Below are 19,071 nucleotides of genomic sequence, written 5' to 3' on the forward strand. Positions count from 1 at the left end.
TCATAAAGAGATATAATCCAGTTAAAACCTTGAGTTTGGTCTAATGAAGACTCATGCTAGATTTCTAACCTGCAAAACTCTTAAGATGATAAATGTGTGTTGTTAAAGCCACTAAGTTTGTTGTGACTTGTTCAGCATCATTCTTTTTTGGAGGAGCACTGAAGGGGACCAGGGGAATTTTAAAACAAATTCCAGACTTCATGTCATTTTATTTCTTTGTACATGGTATATATATTTAGATATATTAGGATCTTCTTATATCCACAGTGGCTATCCACAGCTAACAAATTGAATAAAATTATTTTCTCATTCAAATGTTATCTCAGCAACATATTTTTTATAGTTGGTCTTTGAATGAAGATCCAAACCAAGTCCACACCATATATTGCATTTGCTTGCTTTGTCTCTTCAGTCTTATAATCCAGAGTAGTTCTTTCTCCTTTACCCTTTCCTTATTTTATTCATGCTGTGATTTGTTGAAGAAATCCAACCAGTTGTCATGTAGAATGACCCGTAGTTGCTTCTCTGTTGGGTCATTTAGCTTGTTCTTCCATTCCTTATGTTGTTGTAAAACTAGAAAATAGCCCTAAATGTTTTACTGGACTCAGGTTTATTATTTCCTAAGTATATAGCTAAAGAGCCTCTTGATGAAGTGAAAGAGGAGAGTGAAAAAGCTGGCTTGAAATTCAGCATTCAGAAAACTAAATCATGGCATCAGATCCCATCACTTCATGGCAAATAAATGGGGAAAAAATGGAAATAGTAACAGACTTTATATTCTTGGGCTCCAAAATCACTGCAGACAGTGACTGCAGCCATGGAATTAAAAGACACTTATTCCTTGGAAGAAAAACTATGACTAATGTAGATAGCATATTAAAAAAGCAGAGACATCACTTTGCTGACATATGTCTGTATAGTCAAAACTATGGTTTTTTCCAGTAGTCATGTATGGATGTGAGAATTGGACCATACAGAAAGCCGAGCGCTGAAGAATTGATGCTTTCAAACTGTGTTGATGGAGAAGACTCTTAAGAGTCCCTTGAACTGCAAGGAGATCAAATCAGTCAATCCTAGAGGAAATCAGTCCTGAATATGCATTGGAAGGACTGAAGCTGAACCTCCAATACTTTGGCTACCTAATGTAAAGATCTGACTCATTGGTAAAGATCCTGATGCTGGGAAAGACTGAGGGCAGGAGGAGAAGGGGATGACAGAGGATGAGATGATTGGATGTCATCATCAACTCAATGGACATGAAATTGAGCAAACTCAGGGAGATAGTGAAGGACAGGGAAGCCTGGTGTGCTGCAGTCCATGGAGTTGCTAAGAGTGGGACACAACTGAGCGACTGAACGACAACACTATATTGCTTAAGTGGTTCTATCTGCTTAATACTGCATCACCTCAGGCACATAGTAAGAAGTTGCTCCATTTTTAGCAGTACCAGTGGTAATCAGTGAGTTTAGGTGGTAACAAGCCAATTCTCCCACTATGGACTTTCTTATCCACTTTTCCTAAAATGTTTGATCTTTGCTGAACTAATTATTCTAGTAATAACTGAAAATGAGTTATATCCTAAATCTATTATTCCTCAAGTATTAACTTTAATTTTTTTGTTTTATAAATGAATGTTTTTCCAAAGTGGAAACAAGTATTTGCAACATGCTACTATATTTACTACATGTAAAAGAGAGAAATATACATGTATTTACCTATGTGTATATCTATCTATCTATCTATATATGTAAAACAATAGAAGGGGTAAACCAAAGCATAAAAGATATGTATAAATAGGGGGAGGAAATAGGGAAAAGGGAATAAGGAGAGAATCCAGACTTTTCTGAGTATAGCTGGCTTGCAGATTTGGGTTCAGATGGGAAACGCGTGTATACCTGTGGTGGATTCATGTTGATATTTGGCAAAACCAATACAATATTGTAAAGTTAAAAAATAAAATAAAATACAAAAATTTAAAAAAATAAAATTATCTGAGTATATTACACAATTCTAAAATAACTTTTAAATTTAAAAGGGAATTTATAAAGATTGAAAAGTTGATTCCAAAGTGGTGAACCTAACTATGTATATAGTTCTATACATATAATCATACAGAGCACAACCACACAAATAAGAGTTATTACAAGTGCCTATTAAACACAGTAATCTGACTATTCCTAGTGAAACATATTCTAAGGAAAAAACAAAAAGTTTCTAAAACTTAACTCTTAACGTGTTTTCCAAAACTTAGCTCTTAACGTGTCTTCACTGTATTGTTTATAATAGCTTTAGTATTACTAATTCTAAAACTATATATATATAATATATATGCATGTATTGAATATATATACAATAGTATATAGTGTATATGATAAAACTAAGAATTAATATATAATTAGAACCAAGGTTTCCAGCACAATAAATAAAATATAAAGTAGATTAAGTAAAAGTTTTGTTATCCTAGGTTAAATTGAAAATATGAATATGAAATAAAGATGTAATTTCTCTTAAAAGATGTTTATTTCCTATCCTCTTTAACTCAAAATTGTGGAAGTAATGATCAACCCAATTATAATGAGAACTCTTACAGTTAAGATTATAGTTTCTAAATACCATTTTTTTTCAAAAGAGATGGAATATTTTTAAAGAAATTGGTGATGTCAAGTTTGAAGTAGGAAATATTCAAAGTAAGCCTACATCTTGTCAATTAAAAAGCAATGAAGCTATCAAAAAATAGCCAAGGTAATGTCAAAAGGATTCAGGAGCCACTTGAAACAGTCAAAAATTGGAATACTAGATCATTAATAAAAATAATAATTGCAATAAGCCAAACCACAGCAAAAATGTTTAAATCCTTTAATTTATACTAATCCTCTTTATCATTTTGTTCTTTGAGAATATTTTGCTGAGATTAAAAATGAATTTACTAGAGGGCCAGGTACATATCTCACAGCTTTATCAAACACATAATGCAGATGCTAACGGTTCACAGAAGCAACCTTCTCAGTAAGAGAGTAATACCCCAACCCAGTGATTGCTGTGTTGTTTTATGATGTGCTTTCGTGGTGTGTGTGGATTTTTTTCTTAAGATTATGCCAAAATCCATTTATAAATACTTAAAAATAATTACTCGAACAATCTCAATTTATGAAACAAAGATATAATGGAATTTGAATGTAAACCCATATAGTTTTGGATGAAACAATATGTTGAAAGTTATTGAGCAGAAAATAGCTGTAGAGAAAACTTATTTCTTTAATTTGAAAATAAGTTATTGACTTTACATCCAGCCTTTTCTCCAGTAAGTTTTGTATAATAAATACAATTTAGCATTACATAAACAGACCTGTGTATTACTATAGCACCCAAGGGTATCGTTATAAAAGAATTGATATTTATATAGATATGCATGAGTTATTGAAAAAGTAAGATTTATTTGTCACATGTTATACTTAAGAAAACAAGAAGCATATACACTGTTTTGGTTTTCAGTCATAAACCCGCACTCGACTGTTCAGCATGTTGTAAGGGATTCGATACCAGATAAAAAAGAACAAAAGAAAAACAACCACCAAAAAAGCCTTCTAAAATGAGATGGCATGAAAGTGAGAAATTCTTAGAACCCCAAAATGAATTAAAACAGGAACCTGGGAAGTAAGCAAAGATCAAAGTAAGCTCAGGATCAAAGCATGGCTTTCATCCTGAGTATGTGCCAAATCCCAGAGTCACTGAGCTTCAGAGCTGATAACTAAATAGGACATGAGATAGGCCTAGAGTGGTCAAGGTAAGTATGCTGATAGTAGAGCCTGGCATAATATTGACAACCAAAAGGGATCAGCAAGAAAAATTAATTATCTTCTGAAGATTTGTAAATATTAATTGGTCCCCACATGGATTAGCCTGTCCAGTTCCATGCTGTTCATGTGATTTGAAAAGCCTGAAAAAAAGTCACAAGTGACCCAGGGCAACTGGCCAAAGCAAGCACAAATATCTTTCAAATAATACACTTTAACCCAGTTCTTGAAGAATTTCAAAAGGTCAAGATAAAGGAGCACCATAAAGTTAACAATTGCAATATATACAAGGAAACTAGCATTTTATGTGAAAACCAACAGAAACAACTGTAAATTCATCATATATTAGATATGGAATATAAAATTCTTGGGCTTCCTTGATGACTCAATGGATGAAGAATCTACCTGCAGTACAGGTGACACAAATTCAATCCCTGGGTCAGGAAGATTCCCTGGAAGAGGACATGGCCACCCACTCCAGTAATCTTGATGGGAAAATCCCATAGCCAGGGAAGTCTGGCAGGCTATAGTCCAAGGGATTGTGATGAATTGGACATGACTGAAGCGACTGAGCATGCACACACATAAAATATTAATATTTATGATTATTAAGAGTAGCTAACGGAAATGCTGTCTTAGACTTAGTTCCCAAGGAATAGACCTTCAGACAGGGATTTGGATAAATATGTTTTACTGAAACAATTATCACTTATCACACACACACACACACAAAGGAGAAAACAGAAAGCAAAAGAGGCTAGACAAGTGTAAAACCCAGGAAAAAATTCTGGTTCTGGTTTAATCCACAAATTAAGAATGTTGTCTGAAGCATTAACTGGTGTGGTTTGTGTGTGTTCATTTTTTTTTTCCTTTTCTTTTTGTGTGGAAGCTAAAGATTTTATTCTCTGTTATTTTAATAATAATAATAATAATCACCTTGGCTGTTTTAACATGCACACATGACGAAGGCAATCAACTGCTACCAGTGGCAAAGGTAAGGAGCATGGAAATCTTCATGTTCTACTGGTTGGCATGGAAACTGGTACAATCACTTTGGAAAAGTTTGCCAGTACACAGCGAAGTTGAACATGTGTTTGGCCTGTGACTCAGCACTTTCACAGTTGTGTGTCCTGGTTGTACTGTTGAATGTGTACACTAAGATTGTTAATAACAGCATTGTTGCAATATTACAGATGTTTGGAATAACTCACGTCTTCATCAGTAGTAAAACGAATTAACAATTTCAATTATATAATAAATTACTGAGCAGCAATGAGAATGAATGAAAAATTATGTCTAACAAATGAATGAATCTCCAAAAATAAGAAGCTGAACAAAAGAAGCAGAAGAATATATACAGTATGATTGCTGCTGCTGCTAAGTCGCGTCAGTCGTGTCCGACTGTGCGTCTGTCCATAGACGGCAGCCCACCAGACTCCCCCGTCCCTGGGATTCTCCAGGCAAGAACACTGAAGTGGGTTGCCATTTCCTTCTCCAATGCATGAAAGTGAAAAGTGAAAGTGAAGTCGTTCAGTCGTGCCTGACTCCTAGCGACCCCATGGACTGCAGCCTACCAGGCTCCTCCTTCCATGGGATTTTCCAGGCAAGAGTACTGGAGTGGGTTGCCAGTGCCTTCTCCGACAGTATGATTAAATTTATATAAAGTTCACACAGGCAAGTTTGGCTAGTATATTTTTATGGGTAAATATGTAGTTATAAAATTTTAGAGAAAGGAAATGATTAACACAACATTTAATTCAATGATTATCTCTTTAGGGAGAGAGGGGGATGCAAGTGGGAGAAAGTTAGTTTCTAATACTGTTTCTCACCTTACCTGATGAGAACAGAGTGCTAATTATGCTTTGCAAACACAATTTGATGTAATTCTGATGTAATTAACATGAAATACTTTGGAACTGAAACTGATAAGTGCCTTCATACACCTTCTTTTACTCAACCATTTAGTGAATACCCTTAAGATTTTTCTCTCATAATATCACCATTTATCTTCATAGAAGAAGTTATAGTTTGTGAGTGTATATTTACTTGGATGTTTATAGGTTTATAATCTATTTCCCCACTAAGCCACCTGTCCTCTGCGAGCTGAAGCTATGTCTTTTTAGTGTACCACTATGAGGTTCAAAAACTGTTTCTTCTAGATAAAGTCATTTATGGTCAGATTTTAAGGTCTTGAGAATTTTTCCATCTATGAGGAGGAGTTTTGCCAAAAGTGGAGGTGGAAAGCACTTCTAAAGTAATTATGCAACTACTCAGCTAAATGAGATAACATATAAATAGAATAGCAGAATACATGGTATGTAGGAAGTACTCCATAAATATCAGTAGTTGCTGGTGTTGGTGTCGGAGCTCTGCAACTTTTTATTTAACTCTGCCATTCAAAGTGGTTGGCTAAGTTAATTTGTTTCATCATGGGCAATAATTACATCGTACTTACTTTTTCTTGCTGCTTATGTACAGAAGTGTGGAATATTTTGCCAATTCATGAATAGTGTTTATGGCATCAACAGCTAAAAACTAAGGGAATCTTACAGGGCTGAATGTAACTGCAGTTTTTTTTTTTTTTTTTTTTCACAGTGAATAAGAAAAGTCTGTAGATTTGGGACAGGGCTTCACAGATGAGCACTTTTTTCCTAACTCTGGTCCTCAACTGCAAGAATCTTTCTGTGATTTATTTCACTCTTTTACAGAAGAGAAACATCTAAATAAAGTCTTTTATCCAGAGTGATTCCTGTTAAACAAAAACAAGAGATTATGATAACATTAAATAAAAGGACATCCATGAAAAATGGATTAGGACACAGGAGTGAGTAAAGAAATCAATTTAATGAACTCCAACCAACATTTGTTGTGATGACATAAAGTAATGAATATTAAAGCACAGGCAAATAATTTATGCAACTTTTGCTTCTACTATGTATACAACTTTAAAACCAGATCTAGGATGATATATACTCAGTATTGGAGAAGGCAATGGCACCCCACTCCAGTATTCTTGCCTGGAAAATCCCATGGACCGAGGAGCCTGGTGGGCTGCAGTCCATGGGGTCGCTAAGAGTCGGGCACGACTGAACGACTTCACTTTCATTTTTCACTTTCATGCATTGGAGTAGGAAATGGCAACCCACTCCAGTATTCTTGCCTGGAGAATCCCAGGGACAGAGGAGCCTAGTGGGCTGCCGTCTATGGGGTCGCACAGAGTCAGACACGACTGAAGAGACTTAGCAGCAGCAGCAGCAGCAGCACACTCAGTATGAGAATCATGGCAGCATCAGGGATGGTAACATGAAAGAATGGCCAGTGGCAATTTTAAGAAGCTGTTGAATGAAAGTTGAAAGATATTTCTTCTTTATTGGATGTTAAAATGTGGTTAAAAGTTGTGTATTAGAATCGATGAAGTAAGGCATGCACAAATTACCCCCTGGTATTAAATGCATTTCTTAGTATAGATCATGACCAAAGTATTTGAACGCCACTGCCCTAGAAAATGTATTTTGTGTCCCTTAGATTGGCCTTAGGTGGAACATTGTAAAAAGCATACATTCTTCAGACTGTTCAATGGCAGTACCTATAAGAAATTGCTTGGAAAATTAAAATTAAAGTAATATTTCTAAAATTGATACAAAAATTTCTACATACATATGAAGTTGTCATTCAAATTATAATTAAACCAACAGAAAACATTTCATTAACTATGAAATGTGACAGATAATCAAGACTGTGTACATGATACTTGCACCAATAAATATTTTGATTCACCAAACACCAAGAAGTTCAACAGCCATAGAGATCTCAAGACCACAGGTCCTTAGCAAAATTGTCATGTTTTCTATAAAGTATGCAATTCATTTCCAGTTAATTGTAATCAGTTTTTAAATACTTCCAATAATTAAGACTTGAATAATAGTAATCAAGTAACTGCAGGCTTTCCATTTTATTTGCTTTAGTTGCTGTGGAAAATACTGCTATTTTATGTTTCTACAGAGCCAAGTACAGAAGTGAGCAGATTGATAAATTTATAAACATCATGGAAAGAATTGTAGAGAGGAACTGGAGCCACTCGAATGCCATCTGGCTCCCGTTTGTCACACTGTAGGGGAAACAAAAAGTAAAGCCACAATAATGTTAGCATTTTTCACATAATGGAAATCTGCATTCAAGAGAAACTTACATAAAACATTCATACTGATTACGCTAAAATTTAATATGTAAGAATTTTTTCACTTTAAGTAAAACATCATGTTTGGGTTATTTGAAGCTATCCTCTTAATAATAATTAAAATATTAATGGGTTGGTACATTAATGTCTGAAGTGCTTTCCTGAAGTGCACTCATCCTTTATAAGCATCCAATAGTTTGGGTATGTAGTTTATCTGCGGGGAGACCCTGAAGAGACTGGAACCCTTGCACACATTTCAATGAATGAGAACTTCACTGAGATCTGGAGAGTTTTAGTCAATTATATTTCCATTGAATTCAATAATCCTTAATCTCATGAATTAGATAATTCAGCTGTCTGAAGATCACTGTGACTCTGTTGTTAAGAAACACCCCTACAGGCTAGACAACATAAAAAATGATTTGTGTTTGCTGGCACTTTTAATTCGATAACAACTTTTGAGGTAAGTATATTTGATTCCAATATGGATGAGAAGTCTCAAGTCAATAGATGTTTACCAACTTTCACAGGAGCACATGGCTTGCAAATGGTAGAATGTTATTTGGATTGCTGATATTCTATGTGTCTCCAAAAACTGGGGAAATCTCTCCTAAAGGTTTGGAAAACTGAGTGCAGTATTTTCTAAATTATATTATCCCTGGAAATAGATATCACTATTTATCCTGTAATTGCTCATTAAACAATTATTAGTTCTCTTCAAGAGACAAAGAGGACTATTTTAGGCACAATAGTAAAAAAAAACAACAAAAGAATATATTCCATACAATGTTAATACTCTTAAGATGTGTCTACATGTCTTTCTTGACTGCAGTGAACAGGTTAAAAATAACTCATTTCAATCAAACTAAACAAGACTAATTTACTTTTTCTTCCTCTACTATATTGATGTGTTCTTTAATTCCACTTACTCCACAAATTTATATTGGGGTTTTCACTATTTTTTTTTTTCTGCCCAATCTATAATGAAAAGAATGGATAAGTTACAAAATACTGTTTCCTACAACAAAATCTGTCGTGTTTTCCCTTTTATCAGAAATAACAGATCTCTGTGTCTTTAGTTAACAGAGTGCTGAATACTTAGTTGGCACTTAATTTATCCTCACTGATCAAAATTAAGTATCATAGAAAAATGCATAAACTGAAAAATTCAAATTTTATCCTCAACATTTGCAACCCATAGAGAAAACCTGGTAGGAAAACAAGAGATACACTTACAACCACTCCTCTTTTTTCTAGTTCTTGGATAATGTGTTTTATTGGAATAGAAAATGTTAGGGTTAGCTGGCAGCCACGTTCCGCTATACAGGATGGAGTAATTATGTTCACGACTGTTTTCTTGCTTTCTGCTTTGTCCTGGATAAAGTACTGCTTGATCATGTATTCCAGATAACCAGTTAGCAAAATAGATTTTCTCCTCAGTGCTTTCATAGTTGCTTGTTTAAAGATCTGCAGAATGAGAAACAATCAGGTTCACAGTTTCTTGTTGATTTATCAAGTAAAAATTAACTGTAAATCACATATAAAAAGGAAAGGCCTGCTTCTGACCTTTCCAATAAAACTTTCCAATTTAGATAATCTTTTCCTAAAAAACATGTCTTTTAAGTACGGTGCCATTAAAAATTGAACACAAAGTTTCCATGATAGATTAGCTGTACAAATGTTGTTTAAACAATACTTGCAAAAGCAGAAAAAATAAGTTAACATAATGTTCCTTCAGAGCTATTTTAAATTAGCTTCATAGAATTAGTACAAGTAAAACATACCTTAATAAATGGATTTAAATTTTATAAATGTCAGACTTTTTCCTCCAAACATTTTATACAATTATAGTCAAGAACATTTTTGTCTATTCCTGTATAAAGTTTGTTTAGTCCACAAAAAAGTACAGTAAGAGTTCAATGCTTATGTGGAAGGCAATGTTACCAATATTATTCATAATCATTTTAACAATTTCTAAATCTCTTTCAGTTTAACAGTAAGAAAACAAGGAGTTAAAAATGATGCTAAGTTTTGTCAGGCAGGAAAGCAAATAATGTTAGATAGTGCTTATATGTTACTGAAGCATTTGTATTGAAAGCATTGAAGTCTTTCTTTTTTTCTTCTTTCATCATTTTTTTTTTCTGCTGCTAAACTCTTAACACTGGTGTGAAAACACTGCCACTTGCTTCTTGAGGTTTCTTATATTAAGATGAGTGACAAGGGCACACAATCACTGGTGTTGGAACATTAGGGGTCAGCACAGACATGCTTTTTTAGCTTATCTCTTAAGGTCAAGTAGAGTTTAAAAATATATCCTACATATAAGAACTGAATGAACTGCAAACAGAGAATGATGCACTGGCAGGCCACTTAATGTCCCTTTTCTGTATCATGGTAGGCACAGAGCAAAAATAGGGTCATTTGGTGATATCTATACTTTATGAAGTCTATGAAAATAGTTCTTTCTGTATATACACATGGCATGTGTGGGTAGGCATTCTAATAGGACTCAAACTGTCCAGGCATAGATTTTCTTGACCTATTGCAGAGGGTATGTATTTGGCTGAAGGAGAAGATGGGAGTTATATTTAAGTTAATATATTGAAAGAAGAGAGGAGTATCAGACAGTAGAAAGGTATCTGTCTGTTTCCCCAACCAGACCTCATGGACTGTGTCTGCAACCTGGAAAGACCTCAGCTGAAAGTAGAAGCTAATATCTGACATATTCAGTGCAAAAAATGCTGCTTTAGTATTCAGGTAACCCTCGTTACATGGAGTTTGGTAGCAGGCATCTCTTCATTTCCTGTGTAAAACAAAATGGCCATCAGAGAGCCTGATTCAAGAATCAACTTTCTCACAGAAGACAGGAGCAAGGAACAGATAAAGTGTGGTCCACCCAGTGGTCTGTCAGGCTTGGAATTAAAAACAAAAACAGGAATCTTTCCAAGCTTCTCTTTGGCGATTCATAGTACTTTGAAGACATTTTAATTATTTAAGTAATTCTAGTAAACTTTCTGGGTCTGCTTTGGGTCCCATAAGGTGCAGATGGGGGCACTGTGTAAATTAGTACTTTTAATGACATTTCACTTGTATTCATAAGTCAGTAAGACTTTGGGGGATATTAAGATTATAGGGTTTTTTAAATGAAGTTTTGCTCTTGCAGATTTGATAACAAGAAAGCAAATGTTTTTCATGACAAATATCTTGATTTTAACATATCAGTACTCTTTGTTAATAATCAAATAATGTTTAAATGTAAAACTATTTTCCACATTACAACTATAACAAGAGAAGCTGCATTCTGAAGTGGCTTTAAATTCTTCTCACAGGGTGTAAAAGTCTCTTCAGAGGCCTCAGTTAAACATATTAAGAGGGGATAATAGGAGTTAACAGTGAAGTAGAGTAAATGTCCCCCACAGCCTTTTTTTTTTTTTTTTACTTCTCATTATTTTCGTGCTCTCAACAGTGTGGAAATCTTTTTTTCTTTTATTTAATTAGGAAAAATGAAAAGTGTAGTTTGAAAATATTCAGCTTATAACAGAACTCTTGGCAGAATTTCCACTACTTAGGTTATTTTTCTTACTAGCTAAAATAAATTCAAAGTTAGAAAAGTTAGATAATTTTAAATAGGAAAAATAAGTATAACATGATGTTCTCAACTCTTAAGTTCTGAAAATTGGGTGCCTAATAACTTTCTGAGGAAATGCAGAGTACATTTCTTCTGACTTGCCCTATATTTTAATTGAATGCTCTAATTTTATATTTTGAAGCTATTTAAATAATTATATTGCCTACCTGTTGTTATGTATAAATAGGATCCTTCGAAATAAAATATAAGTGCTGTTTAATGTCATGTTTACTAATTGGAAGATTGAGGTGACCTCTGAAGTAATCTGGTTCAAACATCTTTATTAAAAGGTTGAGGCAAAAGAATTCAAGAGTAGTTATCATTTGTTTAAGGTCATACTTAGTGCCACAGTAAGGGATGGAGTATTTGCCTCCTGCTTCCTACCTTATTCTTCCTCTTTATCTACAGTATTTTTAAAATTGTTGCATAAATTATTAAATAGATAACAGTATAAAGAAACCCGATTTCAGTTTGAAACTGATTATAAGGTGTTATTTTTCATCACATGCCTCAATCAAATACACATTGTGAACAATGCCATAACTCATTTAAAAAAATTCTTTGTATTACAAATCTGTAATCATATCGATGTGCATCAATTCATTTTTTTTGCAATTTTTATTTAATATTTATTTATTTGGCTGTACCAGATCTTTGTTTTCGCTCACAGGAATGTCAGTCCTCGTTGCGGCGTGCAGCATCTTTAGTTGTAGCATGCAAACTCTTAGTTGCAGCCTCTAGGGTCTAGCCAGGCCCCCTGCATTGGGAGCGTGTAGTATTAGCCACTGGACCACTATGCTATGCTAAGTCGCTTCAGTCGTGTCCGACTCTGTGTGACCCCATAGACGGCAGCCCACCAGGCTCCCCTGTCCCTGGGATTCTCCAGGCAAGTACGCTGGAGTAGGTTGCCATTTCCTTCTCCAATGCATGAAAGTGAAAAGTGAAAGTGAAGTTTCCTAGTCGTGTCCGACTCTTAGCAACCCCATGGACCGCAGCCTACCAGGCTTCTCTGTCCATGGGATTCTCCAGGCAAGAGTACTGGAGTGCCATTGCCTTCTCCAACTGGACCACTAGGGAAGTCCCAATATATATCGATTCTTAAGTATAAAATCTCTCCTTCAGTTGGCATTTTACTGTGTAAGAATACTTTTCGAATGGGAAGTAGAGATAACAAATGTTTGATTTGTGTGTTTATTTCTTTTACTTACTCAAACTTCGACTAATCTCCTATATTCAAAATTTTTAAATAAATAAGCTAAGTGCTGAATCTGCTAATTCATTGATAGTCATATAGCAAATTCAGAAGCATTTGAAAGACTTTAAAGTTACCTAGAGAATGGGAAATATATTATTTTGTAATTTCAGAATTTTGCAATTTATAATGGGGAATAAGAATTTAGAAAATACTTTCTTTAACTTAAGGTTTGATTATTTAAAGATAATTTTGGTAAAAACATAGCCTCAACAGTGAATTGTTTAATAAGGTATTTCCATGAGGCTGCAGAGAAATACTTAAGTGATGAGAAACTCAAGAGAAGTGTACATCCCTTTTCTGGGGCTTTAGGGTCATTTTCTTAGGTTTAAGTTTAGATATTAAAGTAGAAGATACATCAGTTTTCAGATTCCAGCTGAGAATAAAAATCATATCTAGGTGACTGTTATATAGTGTGGAGCAAAACTATTGGTAGGGAAAATAGGAATCTGTTTTTTTCTGTGGCAGAAGAGGTGAATACTGAAGTCAGTCCACTGCAAAGAATACCGATGAGTGTCTAAAAGACATTTTCTAGATATGGCTAGGAAATAATTTGCAAAGATGAGTAAAATCAGAGGAAATAACTTTAAGTGCTACTTCTTTCTAAGGTATGCTTTTGTGCCTTATTTCTTTTCTCCTTATTGTATTAATAATTCATCTTCTCCCTGATATAAGTTTGCAAAGTTTGCAAAGCGTTATTTTCTTAAAAAACAAAAATGTTTAATGGAACTGTGCCTCAGGCTGAATATTTTAAAAACAAGTCAAATATCATTATTTGGTTTGCCAACCAGATTTAATCACTTCCCCACCCTTCCCCAAATATAATTTGTATCACTGAGAAATCTTGTTACTGGGTCTATTTCAATGCAAAACAGAAAAATCTGCCAAAACCTGAAAATAGCACAAGCTCCATCTAGTGGTCACATTGAGTAGGTGTTTTTTTTTTTTTTCAAATTGGGATGAAATGAAACAAGTTGATTACTACTATCTACTGGTGAAGCTGTATAAAAACAGAGGAACTTGACACTGCCGTCCAGTGGCCAGAATGAGAAGTTGCTGAGAATTATCACAGAGTTCTAGAATTTTAGATTTGGAAGAGATTTTGAAAGTCTTTATCTAGTCACTCATGCTGGAATACGGCACAACAGAATTTCCTAAACGAGATGATTTTAGGAGGCTTTCAATACTTTTAAAAAATAAAATTTTTATTTTAATCTCTATATATTTAAGATCTCTATTAGAAACATATATGTATATTTACTTAAAATATACCTTATGTATATAAAATATGCATTTCTTTAATATGTGTATTAATACCATTATCATATTTGTTGTTGTTTTAGTCACTAAGTTGTATCTGACAACTCTTTTGCAACCCCGTGGACTATATAGCCCATCAGGCTCCTCTGTCCATAGGATTTCCTAGGTAAGAATACTGGAATGAGTTTCCATTTCCTTCTCCAGGGAATTTTCCCAACCCAGGGATTGAACCCAAGGCTCTTCCTGTGTCTCCCGTATTGCAGGCACACTTTACTACTGGGCCACTGGGGAAGCTCATTATCATAGAGTATATAATTATTAACAATATATATTTACTTAGATAAATTTTTGTCTCAATCTAATGAATATGAAATGAATGAAACTAATTTATGAAATTAATTAATTTATAAATGAATGAAACTAATGAATATCTGATATCCAAATAATTAGAAGACGTGTATATGTATATGCATATACATGTATATGCATTATTCAGTTCAGTTCAGTTCAGTCGCTCAGTCGTGTCCGACTCTTTGTGACCCCATGAATCTCAGCACACCAGGCCTCCCTGTCCATCACCAACTCCCAGAGTTCACTCAGACTCACGTCCATCGAGTCAGTGATGCCATCAAGCCATCTCATCCTCTGTCGTCCCCTTCTCCCCTTGCCCCCAATCCCTCCCAGCATCAGAGTCTTTTCCAATGAGCCAACTCTTTGCATGAGGTGGCCAAAGTACTGGAGTTTCAGCTTCAGCATCATTCCTTCCTAAGAAATCCCAGGGCTGATCTCCTTCAGAATGGACTGGTTGGATCTCCTTGTAGTCCAAGGGACTCTTAAGAGTCTTCTCCAATACCATATTTCAAAAGCATCAATTCTTTGGCGCTCAGCCTTCTTCACAGTTCAACTCTCACATCCATACATGACCACAGGAAAAACCATAGCCTTGACTAGACGGACCTTTGTTGGCAAAGCAATGTCTCTGCTTTTGAATATGCTATCTAGGTTGGTCATAACTTTCCTTCCAAGGAGTGAGCGTCTTTTAATTTCATGGCTGCAGTCACCATCTGTAGTGATTTTGGAGCCCAGAAAAATAAACTCTGACACTGTTTCCACTGTTTCCCCATCTATTTCCCATGAAGTGATGGGACCGGATGCCATGATCTTCGTTTTCTGAAGGTTGAGCTTTAAGCCAACTTTTTCACTCTCCACTTTCATTTTCATCAAGAGGCTTTGTAGTTGCTCTTCACTTTATGCCATAAGGGTGGTGTTATCTGCATATCTGAGGTTATTGGTATTTTTCCTGGCAATCTTGATTCCAGCTTGTGCTTCTTCCAGTCCAGCGTTTCTCATGATGTACTCTGCATATAAATTAAATAAACAGGGTGACAATATACAGCCTTGACATACTCCTTTCCTATTTGGACAGCCTTGACATACTCCTTTCCTATTTGGAACCAGTCTGTTGTTCCATGTCCAGTTCTAACTGTTGCTTCCTGACCTGCATATAGGTTTCTCAAGAGGCAGGTCAGGTGGTCTGGTATTTCCATCTCTTTCAGAATTTTCCACTGTTTATTGTGATCCACACAGTCAAAGGCTTTGGCATAGTCAATAAAGCAGAAATAGATGTTTTTCTGGAACTCTCTTGCTTTTTTGATGATCCAGCAGATGTTGGCAATTTGATCTCTGGTTTCTGCCTTTTCTAAAACCAGCTTGAACATCAGGAAATTCATGGTTCACGTATTGCTAAAGCCTGGCTTGGAGAATTTTGAGGATTACTTTACTAGCATGTGAGATGAGTGCAACTGTGCGGTAGTTTGAGCATTCTTTGGCTTTGCCTTTCTTTGGGATTGGAATATGTATGTATAAATGAATAGTTATAGGTAAGTACCTAGATATATAGAAATAATAGACATATGCATGTCTAGAAAACCAAACTGACCCTTTGAGTATTATAATTTCGAATGAGACTACTTCAAGTAAAAATATGAATGAACTTAAAGAAAAATACTAAGCCAGTAACAGTAAAGATTACACATGGATATAATGACATAGAAACCCCAATAAGGGGGAGAATATACCCTATCTCATGGGACAAGCTTACTTAGTCTCTGCTTTACTCTGACTATTCATACTTCCCTCACCCCTTAAAGTAAGTCCTCCTATAATTTTGCCATATGGCACTTTGTCAGCTCACTGACTCACAGAACTAGAAGAAATGAGGCCCCAGTAATCACAACATTGTCCAACACATGATAATTTTTTAATAAATGTTTGAATGAGTGAATTAACCAAGACTTAAATATTTCAGGCTTATTTTCCATATAGAAAGACTAATAGAAGATCCAGTGACTCATTCAAGTTCACACAAATTCTAAGTGGAACTAAATATACGTCTCCCCAACTAAGTTCTATTGAACATTAAGTACCAATACTGTGCCAAGCCTTGTGCTGGGGGCTGGAGATATAAATAAAGGGTGACATGAGCCACAGTCACTCTCCTGTAGGAGAACCCTGCCCTTTGTTCAATGTTTATGCACAGTGCATACTAACCTAGCTGATTAACAGATAAAATATGACAGCATGTCAGAATCAGATAAAGAAAAGGTGACAATGTGGGAAGTTTGATGCATAGATCACTTACCTCTAAACTAGCATGTAAGGAACAGACCAACAGAATGGGAGGATTTGAGATTCGGAATCCATTGACTCCAGGGATTAACTGCAGTTCTGAAAAATTAATATCACTTTTATAGGATGTATCTAAAAAGTGTCCTTTATGGATATTTTAATGACAGTAAAGTAGAAGGAAAAAAATGTAAGACTTAAAAGCTTTTATTCCCAAGAGTTTTGAGATAATTAAAAGAAACTTCACAGACCTAAAATACTGGTATATTTTTCCTTCACCTGCAACTTCCATCTTGTCTGCCCCTGTAATAGGGGCAGGGTGGGCACACAGCTTCTAGTGCGAGATTCTTAGCAGGCAGTTAGAGGTCCCGCTGTGTTAACAGTCAGCCTGGCAGTGGTGCTCGTAGAGGAGAGCACAGTGAGAGACGGATCGGTGCCTTAGGCCTTGGAACTGGCAGGTGAACTGGGGGCCCCAGGGCTGCATTCCACAGAGCTCCAGCGCTCTCGCTACAGCCGTCCGCCAGTCGGGCCCAGGCCTTGATGCAGCAGCAAACCTCTCCCTCATCCCCACCTGAGACCTAATGGCGGTGCAGTCTCCATGGGTCACAGTCCACAGAGGCTTCCAAACCAGAAACCATGTCAATGACAGCAAAATATCAAGACTTGAATGGCTTGTAATTGTAATACCCTCCAAAGGCAGAAATGTGAGTGAAATGATGTATGAAGCTGACTTTTAACGCTAGAATTACTACATCAAGTGACTTCTCTTAGAAAAGAGGAAAAAATGTGGTTTACAAAAATGATCTGCCTAAGAATATATTGAAAAGGTAAGTTAATAACAGACAATATTGTCATATAATTAATTATATTGAATAGCTGCAAGCTAAATCCAATAGTTAAAATGACTAGTTAGAGCAAATTGAAAACTAATACTGACTTAGAGTGAGAGAATTTTCTGGGTCTTTAGATATTCATCTAATGAGGGCTAGTCAGACTGCGTCCTATGGGTCACATCTGGCCCGCTCCTTATTTTGTAAATAAAGGTTTATTGGAACATAGCCCTGTTCACCTATTTATATATTTCTATGGCTGCTTTAGCACCACAATAGCAGAGCTGTGCACTTGCCACAGTTAGCCTCCAAAGCTTAACATATCTACAGTCTGAACCTTCACAGAAAAAAACACTTTGCCCACTCCTGATCTAATCCAACTTCCTTATTTACAGATAAGAAAACCTATTACAAACAATTTAAATAACTGTATAAAAGAGCTCATGATTCAGCAGCTAAGATAAAATATAGCTTTCCTGATTTGACTCAAAGGACCCATCTTTATCCTTTGCATCTTGGTTGGTGCAAATGTGTATATATATAACATCAAATCTCAGGATTGGAAGCAGTCTAAAGGATCAAGTTTAAGATGATTTCTCAGAACATTTAGGAAGTTTTCTGTATCCCATGTGACGGAAGAATAAAGTCACTCAGGAAAGAGAAGTAGGGCAGTTTAAGAACTCCCTGCACTAATTATGTACTTTAATTTCTACCCACTGGGGTTACTGTTTGGTATGTGGTGAAAGTGGGCTTATCAGGTGGTACTAGTGGTAAAGCACCAGCTTGCCAATGCAGGAGACATAAGAGATGCAAGTTTGATCCATTAGGAGGGGGTAGGATCCCCTGGAAGAAGGCATGGCAACCCACTCCAGTATTCTTGTCTGGAGAATCCCACTGACAGAGGAGACTGACAGGCTACAATCCATAGGGTGGCACAGAGTTGGACATGACTGAGTGATTTAGCACACACATAAGCATGCTGGTGGCAAAAGCCACAAAAGGAGGACAATTTGGGAAAACAGAGGGATAAAATTGAACATTTATTAATTAGTATGCTTCTTGGTTTACAGCTTTGAACATGTTTTACCCTCAAACCAAACTCTGAAATAGATATTATTATTCACATTAGATACATGAGGAGAAAATTAAAAGTCCAAAATGATCAAATTTGTACAGCATCACGAAACCAATAAACGTGATACCTAAGTCTCTCTGGGCCTGACTATAAGGACAATGATTCCTTTCTGTCCCCGCTGTCTGATGGTTTAGGTACTCCGTATTGGTGAGACCTGAATTCTGTATTTTAGATTTTGCTTCTTCTTATTTCCCTATAAAAGGATAGACTCAAAATCATGCTAAAATCTATGAATACTTAGTCTTACATTGAGGAAATGTCATTCCTTATTTTAAGTATTCTTAGTGGCATTTTCAAAGTGCACTTTCCATGAGGCATGCATATTACATATCATACAAAGATGAAAACTGAAATAAACTTAAAATAAAAT

General features: G+C 35.6%; 1 protein-coding gene across 10 annotated transcripts in view; it reads right to left on the reverse strand.

The window, feature by feature from the left end:
* Window positions 1–6,472: 6,472 nt before the first annotated feature.
* KYNU (kynureninase) overlaps window positions 6,473–19,071 on the reverse strand; it is a 130,096-nt gene continuing 117,497 nt past the window's right edge. For all 10 annotated transcript variants that reach the window (XM_055572682.1, XM_055572681.1, XM_055572684.1 and 7 more), the window contains 3 exons: window positions 16,753–16,838; window positions 9,208–9,438; window positions 6,473–7,902 (listed from right to left, as the gene is read on the reverse strand). In XM_055572682.1, the coding sequence (XP_055428657.1) occupies window positions 7,783–7,902; window positions 9,208–9,438; window positions 16,753–16,838 (437 nt within the window). In that variant the 3' untranslated portion in view covers window positions 6,473–7,782. The remainder of the gene's footprint in view (window positions 7,903–9,207; window positions 9,439–16,752; window positions 16,839–19,071) is intronic.

The sequence above is a fragment of the Bubalus kerabau genome, chromosome 3 (genome assembly GCF_029407905.1).
Source record: "Bubalus kerabau isolate K-KA32 ecotype Philippines breed swamp buffalo chromosome 3, PCC_UOA_SB_1v2, whole genome shotgun sequence".
Taxonomy (NCBI): domain Eukaryota; kingdom Metazoa; phylum Chordata; class Mammalia; order Artiodactyla; family Bovidae; genus Bubalus; species Bubalus kerabau.